This window comes from Podarcis cretensis, assembly GCF_951804945.1.
Source record: "Podarcis cretensis genome assembly, chromosome: 5".
Taxonomy (NCBI): Eukaryota; Metazoa; Chordata; class Lepidosauria; order Squamata; family Lacertidae; genus Podarcis; species Podarcis cretensis.
In genome coordinates, this window is record NC_137174.1 from 89,937,296 (window position 1) to 89,950,999 (window position 13,704).

At 44.3% G+C, this 13,704-nt stretch overlaps 1 protein-coding gene across 7 annotated transcripts in view; it reads left to right on the top strand.

Moving 5' to 3' along the window:
* The window catches only part of NAALADL2 (N-acetylated alpha-linked acidic dipeptidase like 2), an 819,134-nt gene that overhangs the window by 644,008 nt on the left and 161,422 nt on the right, over positions 1–13,704 (top strand). For all 7 annotated transcript variants that reach the window (XM_079977819.1, XM_079977820.1, XM_079977821.1 and 4 more), the window contains one exon: positions 9,729–9,875. In XM_079977819.1, coding sequence (XP_079833945.1) covers positions 9,729–9,875 — 147 coding nt within the window. The remainder of the gene's footprint in view (positions 1–9,728; positions 9,876–13,704) is intronic.

The window sequence follows — 13,704 nt, forward strand, 5'->3', positions numbered from 1 at the left end:
GCTGGGTATTCCAGGCCTCAACAAGCTCAGTCAATGAGTCGCCAGGGGGAGAAAGGTCCCGCAAGGCTTGACGGAATCTATCAGGGTCCATCAGCCTCTGCGGGCGAGCCCAAATTGGCTCGCCACCCAAGCAGGGTGGGGGTGGAACGTCAATCCTGGCTTTCAGAGCATAGTGATCAGACCATGGCACCTTCATCGAAGGAAACATGATCACATCTATACCGACGCCAAAGATCAAATCCAGCGTGTGGCCTGCTTGATGTGTGGGGCCCGAAACAAACTGGGAGAGCCCTAGTGTCGCCATGGAAGACACCAGGTCCAGAGCCTGTGAGGAGGGAGTGGCATCAGCATGGATGTTGAAGTCCCCCAATACCAATAGGTTAGGGAACTCCAAGGCCCAGCCGGCCACCGCCTCCAGCAGGCCTGACAGGGTGGCTGCTTTTGATTCTTACTTCATCATGAAAGGCTGATTTGATTCCCCCATCTTGCTTCCAATGTAGATCTTCATTCGCTGCTTCTTCCCTGGTGGGGGGCTACAATTTTGTTGTTTGCCTCAGGTGCCAAAATGTCTTGGGCAGGCCCTCCTGGAGTCCAGAGAATCTGGTAGACACCAAGTTGGTGGTGTATATGAGCAGTATATTTCACAGTACTGTCTCTCCTCCAACATTTGAGCCTTCTAATTGACTTTTTCCTCTGACCCCTGAATTTATTCTTTGCTTCTATGTAAATGTCCTCAGAACTAAGGAGTCAAGACTTCTTTAACCAAAGTTAAACAGTATTTCTCAGGTTTATGTTTTTACGGGGCCATTTATATTCCGATACTTAGTGCAATAAAAGTTGAACTAAGCAGTTAGGCATTGAGATACAAGTACTATTGATCTTGTACACCAATGTCACAAATTCATCAATATTGTGTACATGAGGGATGATGCTATTTAATAAAAATACTGCTCAGCACTACATAATTACATTATAAAATTTTAAACACCCCTTGTTGGTATTGGAAATTCATTTTCCATATTATAAAATACTCTATCTCGTTACTCATAAGCAGTATTTTTTTCATCAACCAGAAATGAGAAAAACCCCTTAACTTTTTTTGAGCAAGATGCATGCCCGTAAGTATCGCCTTGAAAATTATGTCTCATTTGTACCTCACCTTCTTCTACGTTCGAGACAACTTGTACATAGTGCTTAAAAATGTGAGCATGTATTTAGAGATGGGAGAACCCTCCAAGCTTCTCCTCCATTTGGTTGGGGGGTTCCAATCTTTCCACCCCAAATCTGAAATGAGGGGGAGCTTTCCAATTGTATTGTCTTGCCCCTTCTTGTTTCTGTCACCCTCTTGTCTCCCCAAGGAGACAGTATCTAAAGGTGCTTTCCCTTCCTTCTTATCCTCTTGGCAGAAGCAGGAGCAGCAATGAGAAGCAAAATGGAGGTTTGTTTACCTTACTTCTTCTGCCAACGTCTCTCTCTCCCTCTCCTCTCCATCCATCAGCCCAGAAGAAGTGATCCTGGGCACAATGCATTCTGGGAACAGTAGTTCTTTCAGCACTCCCTGCAGTTAAAACTAGAATTTTGAGAAACTATCTCAAAAGATAAAACCCAGGACACCCAGAAAGTTGTTGAGCTTTTCTTAGGAAGACCTCAAAATTGTAGAGCTTTTTTTAGAACCCATGACAAAGCGCCACCTTTCAGAATCTCTCCCCACCCCCCGGATGTCAATTCTGCCTTTCAAATCCTGGTAATGTCTGGGGAAATCCTAATTAAGAGTCTTCCTCTGGGTGGAGGATCCTTTGGCCTTCCAGATGTTGTTGGACTCCACTTCCCATCAGCCTCACCAAGCATTGCCAATGCTCAAGGCTGATGAGAGTCGTGGTCAGAAGGTGCCAAAGCTTGTTCTCTTGCTACTGAACAATCATTTGAGGGCCAGAGCATGCAGCTGAAGCTGACCAGATTGCTGACAAAGAGGGAATTGCAAGTGGCAACATCTAATTGAAATGAATTCCTCCCGCATTACCATTCCCTCTGAACGTATCCTTTAAAAGATGCTGTGTTCAGTGTAGCAAACAGGAATGCCATACGGTGCGCCTGATAAAATCTGGCAGCATTACAATAATCAGAATGTCGAGCAGCAAAAGCTAGAGAAACCGGCTTGAAAAAGTGAGCTAAATGCACTGGCAAATTAATTAATGTTAACAATCCATCTTCTCTCTTCTTGCCCCTGGAATTTCCCGGTGTGCTTAGAATTTTTCAGAGAACAGAATGTGCTTGAACAGCTGATGCCAAGATGTTAAACTGATCCCCAAGCAAATACCTTCTCTTCTTTGGATTGCTGTGTTTGTCACTGTCTCCTGCATTAAGGAAACATGTAAAGTTCTTTATATAGGCCTGCTTCCCACTTTATCAACCACCCCCTGGGGGGGGGGTTTGAGTTGGTTTGAGTCCCATCTGGAACGAGAGGGTTTTTCACTCTGTGTGAGGCGGTTGGAGGATGGATGGCAGCTAACAGATTGAGGTTGAATCCTGACAAGACAGAAGTACTGTTTTTGGGGGACAGGAGTCGGATGGGTGTGGGGGATTCCGTGGTCCTGAATGGGGTAACTGTGCCCCTGAAGGGCCAGGTGAGCAGCCTGGGCGTCATTTTAGACTCACAGCTGTCCATGGAGGCACAGGTTAATTCTGTGTCCAGGGCGGCTGTCTACCAGCTCCAACTGGTACGCAAGCTAAGACCCTACCTGCCCGCAGACTGTCTCGCCAGTGTGGTGCATGCTCTAGTTATCTCCCACTTGGACTACTGCAATGCGCTCTACGTGGGGCTACATTTGAAGGTGACCTGGAAAATGCAGTTAATCCAGAATGCGGCAGCTAGACTGGTGACTGGGAGTGGCCGCTGGGACCACATAACACTGGTCCTGAGAGATCTGCATTGGCTCCCAGTACGTTTCCAAGCACAATACAAAGTGTTGGTGCTGACCTTTAAAGCCCTAAATGGCCTCGGTCCTGTATACCTGAAGGAGCCTCTCCACCCCCATCGTTCAGCCCAGACACTGAGATCCAGCGCCGAGGGCCTTCTGGCGGTTCCCTCATTGTGAGAAGTGAGGTTACAGGGAACCAGACAGAGGGCCTTCTCGGTAGGGGCGCCCACCCTGTGGAACACACTCCCGTCAGATGTGAAGGAAATAAGCAGCTATCCTATCTTTAAAAGACATCTGAAGGCAGCCCTGTTTAGGGAAGTTTTTAATATGTAATGCTGTACTGTTTTTAACACTTGATTGGGAGCCGCCCAGACTGGCTGGGGAAACTCAGCCAGATGGACGGGGTATAAATAATAAATTATTATTATTATATTATTATTTCAAGCAAAAGAATGTAGCTCAGTGGTAGAGTATCTGTTTTGCATGAACGAAAGATTCAGGTTCAGTTCCTGGTATCATCTAGTGAGGTTGGAAATGTCCTCTCTCTAACATCCTGGAAATCCTTAGTGAATCAGGATGGATAACACTGAGCTAGACAGACCAGCTATCCGCCTTGGAATAAGGACCAGAATGCAGCATCATGAGAACAGGCCTTTTCTGTGGTTGCTCCCCATTTGTAGAATGCTCTCCCCAGAGAGGCCCGCCCAGTGCCTTAGTTACATATTGTTAGGTGCCAGGCAAAAACATTCCTCTTCTTCCAGGCCTTCGGCTGATTAAACAATCTATGACCTTTTAAACTGTTGCAGGGGTGGGAGCTGGTAAGTATTTTTGTGGTTTTTTAATTGTTAACTGCCCTTTGATCTTCAGGGTGGTATAGAAGTTAAATAAATAAGTAAATAAAAAAATAAATATCCAGAGTTACGGAAACTTTAGAGTGTCCCTGTGTGTGATGTAATAAGTAAAGTACTGAAGGAGTGTGGTGGGGACATATTCTTGATGCCATATCAAACTTGCCGTAAGTTTGAGGGCAAGTCAGACTTAAGGTAAGTACTTAGAAATTGTGTGGCTATTCTAAGGTCTATCTAGTGAAGGACTGCAACATTTCTTTAAAATAAAGTAGTTTAATTCTTGTCTTTCAGTTACTGCTTAAGTGATTTAGCATGCCACGATCCCCATTAATCAACATATCAGTTTTCTCTGCGTCGCAATACAAGACATGCATGTTTGTGTATCGGGATTGGGGGAGTGTAGGGTTTTGTGTTGTTGTTTTTTAAAGAAAAGTAAGAAATCTGCATTTCTAAACTGGCACACAGTGTGAGGTTGTTAAATATGTTTCTGAAGTGTTTGTAAACTCTGATTCAAGAAAGCTCAAGAGGGTAGAGATAAATTAAGAACCAAGGAGTGAGGGGTTTGGTTGAACAGGAATCAGCTGCTATCTGAAGCAATTTGCTGAGTTTGATTGTGTGCTTTAACGACAACTCTGTGTAACTGGTGACCCACCAAGCCAAACACCTCTTGGAGGTCCTTTCCCAATTCTACGTATCTGGTATACCAAGGGCACTGTAAATCAGCCTTACTTGAACTGCAAAAACAGGGACACTGTCAAGTGTCTGGCAAGCCATGTCACTTATTTTTCAGGCTATTTTTAGGCTTGGTGGGCCACAACTTCTGTAGACTGGCCTGAGGTCACTTGCTGCCTTCTGGGCTTTGCTGTCTGTTCAGCACAACAGCAGTACATATGATTTTTAATTTTGTGAAGGTTTTAAAAAGCTGACTCTACCTGCTTTTTTTGCCCATAATTTTATTGCTTTCTTCTTTCTGAAAACCTCTTTGCTTTGTTTTCACAATCAGGCAAGATAGAATTTAATGAAATAAGTGAACAATAAATAACTGCAGGGTGCTCACATACACATCCCTCCTTTGCTCAAACAGCTGGACAGGAGGGCACTATGTCAACTGTGAAAAGTGGCCGTGCAGATGTTACAGCTGTGCATGGATGGTATGCTGGAGCCCCTCCTGAAATCTCCAGCTTATATTAATCTTTTACACCTTGACCTCAAGGTATGATAAGAGATGTCTATGCATTTGCACCGGTATAGGCAAACTCCGGCCTTCCAGATGTTTGGGACTACAATTCCCATCATCCCTAGCTAACCGGACTAGTGGTCAGGGATGATGGGAATTGTAGTCCCAAACATCTGGAGGGCTAGAGTTTGCCTATGCCTGCATTTGCAGATGTATGTACATAGGTGCAATGTGGAATTGGAAAATTTGCACATACAGGGTTCCCAATCATATGAGACACCTACCATGTACATCTGTAGATACATAATACCATAATACATGGGTGACACTGTGGTCTAAACCACTGAGCCTCTTGGGCTTGCTGATCAGAAAGTTGGCAGTTCGAATCCCTGTGAAGGGGTGAGCTCCCAGCTCTGTTCCAGCTCTTGCCAACCTAGCAATTCAAAAGCATGCCAGTGCAAGGAGATAAATAGGTACTACTGTGGCGGGAAGGTAAATGGTGTTTCTGTGCACTCTGTGTTCCGTTACACCAGAAGCGGTTTAGTGATGTTGGCCACATGACCCAGAAAGCTGTCTGTGGACGCCCTCCTGTGGGATTTCGGCGCTCCTGGACGCTGTCTCTAATCCGCGCCACTAGCTGCAAGAACTTCAAAAGAAACAATTTGGATGAAGCAAATGCACATATTTCAAGGAAGAAGGGGGAGTAAAGACTGCTAACAGAAGAGATCTCTGATAAAACAAGATGAGTCGGAGGAACAAGTATAAATCATGAGAAGATACGCCAAGACTCGGTATGGCAAAGGGACTGATGGGGGAGGGGAAAAAAACTTCCATTTCTTTCCCTCCCCCCCCCCACAAGTCAGAAATGTTGTTTTAAGGACTTAAGCTGTGGATTTAAGGCTGTGTGGAGATAAACTTTCGAACCAAAGCATGTTTAAGAGTGTGTAATGTATAAGGGCTTTGGAATGACTCAGTTAAAAATTCCATCGCCATATTGGGAAGTTCTGTCAGAGGACTTAAGTCTGAGAGGAGAAATAGAGAAATAGAGCTGTTTTTATATTGTGGGTGAAACTCCTCAGTGGGACTTAAGAACGACAGTTCTGTAATTAATGATGGAAAGAGCGCTGTTATCTATGAAGGCGATGATATATGGAAACCATCTCGATTTGAGGATTGGAAGAACGGAAAAATTCACACAGGATTATTATTGGTGTTTATCGGCTTAAGGAGACTATCAGAAGAGATCATAAAGAAAAAAGAGAAAATATATGAACAAGATGTGATGTGGAAACAGCAAGATAAGACTGGGTAGAATTATGAACTTTGTTTCGACTGATTTGGACATTAACGCAGTAGCAAGAAGATGATCAGAATCCCCCTTCGGATCTTGAAATATGGGTTCCCTTAACAAAATTTAAAATTCGGCTTTGTAATTCAGAATTTATGTGATGTGATTTGATTTGATTTGATTTGATTTGATTTGATTGGCCGGTTAATAAAAATTATTATTATTATTTTTTTAAAAAAAGCTGTCTGTGGACAAACGCCGGCTCCCTTGGCCTGAAAGCGAGATGAGCACCACAACCCCATAGTTGCCTTTGACCGTCCAGAGATCCTTTAACTTTTTCCTTTTTACATAATACCATAGTGACCGAAACATCTACAGACCTTCTGTTTTGTCTTAAGCTACAGGTGGGATCACTGGGTATGGTTCCACTACCTCTTCCACACATTTCAGGTGGAGGGAACTTGTGTTTTGCATTGACCTGTGGGGCACCCTATTCTCTAGCTGTTCAACAGTCTCCCTCAGGAGGCTGTGGAGTAACCTTCCTTGGGGGTTTTGAAGCAGAGGTTAGATGGCCATCTGCCATGTATGATCTAGCTGAGGTTGCTGCATTGTAGGGGGTTGAAATAGATGGCTTCTAGGTCCCTTCCAACTCTGCAATTCTATGATTCTATGAGATCCTGACTACAACATTTCTGTCCATAGGGCTCTGCAGACTATAGGCATCTGTGTAAAAAATCTAGGCTCACTAAGTGTACGGAACTCCAAAAGTAGGATGATTTTACACAGCCTGATCAGGACCAGATCCATGTTTCCAGGGGCCCTTGGATGCCCACCCCTCCCCCAATTATCACTATCATTACTATTCATTTCTATACCGGTTTTTATTTTTTTAAGAAACCAACTCAAAGTGGTTTCTCAAACACATTAAAACATTAAATAAAACAGTGCAGAATGAAACATTACTAAAGAAAGGCAAGTACATTCAAAGCAACATAATTAACAGGAAACTAAAATATTATCTTCTTTTTCCCCAAAAAACAAAACATTCCAGAGGTCAGCTACAAAGTGCACAACTATTGCAGCAAAGTTAAAAACAACAACCTTAAACTTTACTAAATAAAGTCGAATATAAAATGCACATTTTAAATATCATAATTAACAATAGGATAACAAATGTTCGTAAGCCTAGCACATTGCCGCTGCTTTTGCTACCAATCCTGCCCATGGTGGTTTATGGTGGGTAGCGGCTTTGGAAGCTCATGCTCAGTGACCTGGGTCTGCCCAAAGGGACAGCCAAGATGGTCTCTGGCCTCTTCAGCAGCCGCAGCCCTTGTAGCTGGAGTTAGAGTCCCATCCGCTCGGACTAGGTGAGAAAAGGCTAGCATGGCAGGGAGCAGGTCTTCCAGAACTCACAGCCAAGTCCTTCCCTGCCCATTGTGGTGGGTGGCCTTTCTTTTTTTCCAAATGAAGATTTGTGCAAAAACCGTCTGGGACGAATTTATGAACGAGGATATGCAAAGCTGACATTGGCTGTTCTGTTGATTTGCACTGGTAAATGGTTCATATGATGTGCATCCGCTGGAAAGGCCTTGCTTCCTTTTCTAAACTTAATTTCCCATGAAGTTTATTTTTTAATTCACTCCCCCCCCCACTTCACCCCAGCTCAAGCCAATCATTGCTGTCAACGATTTAGATGTTCTAAGCAGCTCATTTTCTTTGGTAGATTTAGGAAGCCTTGAAGCTACATTACTTCTCTGTTTCTGGTTTCCTTTGAAAGCTTCCTTCCTTCCTTCCTTCCTTCCTTCCTTCCTTCCTTTCTTTCTTCCTTCCTTTTGGGCATCCATACGCACTGGGTCACCAATGGCAAGAAGGTCTTCTCTTCTGGTGATTGCCCACCCCTGAGTTCTCCATGCTTTGTGGAGGACTCTGCAAAGGGCCACTCTCTCACTTTCAAAATCAATGCAGTGAAGTAAAACAAAAAGAGACCAATCTCCCATGTGAGATGTTTCTGGTTCACACAGAAAGTAGAATGAGCAGGAGCATGTTTGTACCAGGCACTGAAGAAGGAGACACCAGAAGTCTTCTTCTTCTTTGGTGATCACTCGTAACCAAGTAAGAGTGTCTCCCAAAACACGATTTTAGCAGTCAGTCCATAAGTGACTGTGGAGGCCAATTCTGGATCCACACATCCTTCCACAGTGGGGACATAGGTTTCTGGGTGGGAGTTGATCATGGTGAGGGTTTGCCAAACATGCCTTCCTCTTAGCACGTTTCTCCCTTTCGTCCTGAGTTCAGGTGTCTTCAAAACCCATGACACCTTAGGTAAAGGCTGTTCTCCAATTGGAGCACTCACAGGCCAGTGTTTCCCAGTTGTCAGTGTTTATACTACATTTTTAAAGATTTGCCTTGAGAGAGTCTTTGAACCTTTTTTGTTGACCACCAACATTACGCTTTCCATTTTTATGTTCAGAATAGAGTAGTTGCTTTGGAAGATGATAATCAGGCATCCACACAACATGACCAGTCCAACAAAGCTGATATTGAAGAACCATTGCTTTGACAATGGTGGTCTTTGCTTCTTCCAGTACACTGGCATTAGTTTGCCTGTCTTCCCACCAGACGTAAGGCAGCAGGCAACCTCAACTAAGGTTCACGCTAATGGTTTTATCTTCCACTGTTCCTAAGGGTCTTGAGCTTTCCAGTCACCACATCCTACACCACGTCTTAGGCTTGCGAGGCTAAAGAAGTATGATGTATCAATGTGAACCCTGTTGAAATGATCCATAATATAGCAGTATTATTGTGCATGCTGCTGTTCGGACTCCCAAGTCAAATGCATTGCATTTGTCTTTGTCTTTACATCAACAATAGCATGCACATTTTAAAAATACATTCATTTAAATTGAAGCATTGCTGACTGGTGCTTAATGTGCTTAGGAAAACATCACCTACATTTGCTGTAGTTTTGATAAACTTAATATAGTGTCAGGGAACTGTCATCAGTACTGGAGGGAGAGCGCAAAAGCCAGAGGGATTCCAGAGAGCGTCCAGGGATTGGGAGAAGCAGTCCATCTTCTGGGGAAGAGAATCAGCATAGCACCAGTGGAGAAGGGGGGCAGGTGGGGGAAGTGGCGAGGCGGTCCCATGACTCCTTGCCTGGGACCAGCAGGGAGAGTAGGGGTCCTCCGTTGCCCACGCCCTCCCTGCGCAGAAGGCATTCGCGCAGAGAGGGTAGGCGGAGACTAGGCATCAAAGAGCTTCTTTGCTGGAAGAAGTTTAAGAAACGCCCACTGACGGATTCTGCCAGTGATTGAGACAGCCACGGGTGAGTGGCGGTCCGGACAGATGAGGTTCACTTTGGCAGCCCAGCCAGGTGTTTGCACCCAGCCAGGGAGATAGGTACCTGCTTACGCACGAGCAACCCCTTAGAACCCCTTACATATAGCTGTACGTGCGATTCCCAAAACTAACCTTGAATCTAATTTTATGTTTTTCAGAGGCACAACTTCACCTGTCTTGGGCAAGACAAATGTGCAGAATCTAATGTCAGTTCCGTGCAAATGCAAGGCGATTCTGATTATTTCATCAACCACCTGGGGGTCCCGGCTCTGCAGTTTTCATACCAAGATTCGACAGCATTAGAGGTAATTACTAGTGAAATCACCAGATAGGACAGGCTAATCAGAAAGCCAAATCTGGCTTCCCTCAGCAAATTCTGCCCCTATCAAGTAGATGGCTTGTCAGAAGCTGCTGGCTCATTTGTTTGCTTCTCTTGAAAGGTATGGATGTTCCTGCAGAGTATTTGGTCTCATCAGCTCTCTCGAAGTGTGTGTCATGTTCCATTGGAAAGGGAAATGTGCGCTGTCTCTTGCATTTTCACGCAGGCAATCATAACAAGGAAATTGCTGCAGCAGGATTAAAATCGGAACATAATTGTAATATTCACAGCGACATGGGATGTGCAAAGTGGGGGTTTTTGTATGTGTTTTTTGCTGTTTTACGCTGAAGGATGGGCTTGTGTGCTGTCCCTGATATTAAGTGCAAGGGGATTATATGTATACAAAGCATTCCTTGCCTATAAAATAAGGGGACAGGGGAGGAATATGTGAGTGGAGAGAAAAAAAATGATACCAGTATTTCTAGGGAACTTTTTTCTGCCTGCGTTAAATATGTTAAAGGATTATTATCACCACCCCCATCATCATAATTTATTGCCACAATGATTTCTTTTACCTCCCTTCCAAGTTTTATGGGCAAACCGTTGCAGCACCAGGAGTTCTGAGATACCATCCTATGCACTTTAAAGAAAATGTTAATAGCAACCTTGGTGTGTGTGTGTGTGTGTGTGTGTGTGTGTGTGTGTGTGTGTCTGTGTGATTTTGGATCGGGACCACAGCACTGGGAGAGAGTTAATCCCTTCCACAACTCCAGAAACACACTCTTTTTTTACAGTCTGAAGTGTCTCCTTCTGCAACCATTTGCCCTGCAGGGGAAACCACATAAGTACAATTCAGGTTAGCCCTCCCTGTTCCAGTCCCAATCTGAATAATCCGATTTCAGCAGTCTGCTTTCCGTGCACCCAACTCCCATCTGCCCTTAGATGCTATTAGCATTTTCTTTTAAAGGCAAGTAAGCGCTGATCACGGGGCACCCAAACTAGTCTGGCCCAAACTGGAACCAAACTGAGTTTGGAGGATTTTTGTTTCTTGTCTTAAAAAAAAAGAAAGAAAGTAAGGAAGAAAAGAAATCAGAGCAAATGGCACAACATAATTTATTGTTATAAATGATGGATACTGTTGGATGTAAAGCATTTGGAGGGAAATGAAGTTGGAAATCCCTATTTAGGGTTTTTTAATGTTTGCAAGATAGTACAATTTCAAAGTGAAATCTGAAGATGTTTCACATTTACAAATGACAACAAGGGTAACTTTGTCTTGGTTCTGAGTTTACAACAATGCTCTCAGCACAACGGGCATCTGGCAGAGGAGGCACTCCTGTGTATGTTCTAGAGAGCCAGTGTGGTGTAGTGGTTAAGAGCGGTGGACTCGTAATCTGGTGAACCGGGTTCGCTTCCCCGTTCCTCCACATGCAGCTGCTTGGGCTAGTCACGCTTCTCTGAAGTCTCTCGGCCTCACTCACCTCACAATGTTTGTGGTGGGGGAGGAAGGGAAAGGAGATTGTTAGCTGCTTTGAGACTTCTTAAGGAGAGTGAAAGGCAGGATATCAAGTCCAAACTACTACTACTCCTCTTCTTCTTGTTGTTGCACTGGAACTTGCAGACATTCGTCGAAGCTGAATGTTGGAAGATTCAGTGGCTTAGGGCCCTCATATTTATGGGACCGCATCTCCTGGTATGCCCTGCAGAGGACCTTAAGGTCCATGAATAACCATAGTTTAGAGAAAACAAAAAAAATTCCTTCCAGTAGCACCTTAAAGACCAACTAAGTTAGTTCTTGGTATGAGCTTTCGTGTGCATGCACACTTCTTCAGATACCATAGTTTAGAGGTCCCTGACCCTAAGGAAGTCAGACTATCCTACACCAGGGCCTTTTCAGTGATGGCTCTGACCTGGTGGATTGCTCTGTCCCATGAGACTAGGGCCCTTCAGGATTTAACCTCTTTCCATCGGGCCTGTAAGACAGAGAGCTATTCTGCCTGGCCTTTAATTCGAATTCAGCCTGATCTTTTATTTCCCTTCTCTTCCCTCCCCCTCCCCTTTTATGAAGATCACCCGCTCTGAGACCCCACAGCTAATTCTCCCCTGGCCTCCTCACTGGCCCAAGGAGGACCAATTCAGCCAGCTAGCCCTGAGGATTATCTAATTGATTTTTGATTTTTGAATTTTATTGTTATTCATGTTTTTATACTGTATTTTATGCTGCTTTTATAATTAAGTGTTTTAAAGTGTTTTAAATTTGTTGTTAGCCACCCTGAGCCCAGTTTTGGAACCGGGAAGGGCAGGGTATAAAAAAATAATAATTATTTATTATAAAAGAAAGCACCTATTTACACAGTACAAAGTTGAACGATGGAATTCCCTCCCACATGAGGCAGTGATGGTCACCAACTTGCTTGACTGTAAAAGAAAATCAGAGAAATTCATGGAGGAGAGGGCTATCAAGGGTGAAGGGAAGGACATGAGGCAGGAGTTGGTAATGCAGGTGAGCTGTGTGCTGGCGAGCTGCAAGAAAGCTGCCGGCTAGCTCTGTGGAGGCTCCTTTTATTGGCATAATATGCAAAACCAGTCAGATACACTTTGGACTGTGACCTTTACACATCTTCCAGTCCCGACATTGAGGGGTGGTACAAAGTTATTTTGGCCCCTGTTTCCACCGTGTCATTTTCCCCTTGCACAATGTATGACAAAGGTGACAAAGGTCTCTGAGACAAAGTTCACAGACAGGACACGGCAGACTACTGAGACTGCAAAAGGTTAGAGAGAGGACGAGATGTTCAGACAGCTGTGACTTTATCTGTGAGGGGGAGTGTGCTCCGCACCCCAAGGTCACGCATGCAGACAGCTGAGGCTGCCCGCAGGTGGGAGTGTGCCCCACAACCCAGCGATCATTCCTACAGAGGGCTACTAACCAGAAGGGCTATGCTCAGACTCCATAGCCAGAAACAGTAATGCATCTGAATGCCAGTTGCTGGAACTCACAGGAAGCGGAAAATCCCTCTTGTGCTCAAATCTTGCTTGTGGGTTTCCCACAGGCATCTAGTTGGCCACTGTGAGAACACAGCCATTCACCTGATCCATCAAGCTCATCTCATGTCCTTATGCACATATGAAAGCAGCATACTTGGGAAAAGATGCTTCTGCAGCTGTGGTATAACATACCCAATATTTTAAATGTGTTTTCTGTCAATTGTCCTTTTGGAGAAGTTGCATTATTTTATTTCTTCCATGCACATTCCATTACCCGCTTAAATGGAAAGCTCAAATCGAGTAGCGGGAGCTTGGAACCCGTTGTGCGTTGGCATCTGCACCACTAATTTGCCCATAATTAAATTTCCACAAACGCAGAGCAATCTCTGGGTTTGCCAAATGGTGGAGTCATTTCTTCCACCCTGCCCAACGCCCGCCCCCTTCCACTCCGCACAGACACATTTTATAAGAAATGGTTGCGTTAATTGAAACGTCTGTAGTTGGTATCCTTTCTTTTTAGCAAGGAGGCTTTTCAATTTGTAAAACACTGTTGCACCTTATTAGGAAAATCATTCTGTTTCAGATTAAGTATAAGGCAGAGGTTGCCGTAAAAGAAATGGAAAAGCAGATGTTCTCTGATTAAGAGTGCAATGTTTATGACAGGCTTGTGGTCCAATGCTCATTTCTTTTGTCACTTAACAGCTGTTCTATGCAACTTCCGTTCCAGAGCTGTGTGTTCACTAATCTATATAAGAATCTATGGGCTCCAATGACATCAAAGCATGCGCAGAAGCCATTTTTCTTTCAGTCATCTATGAGAGAGAGAG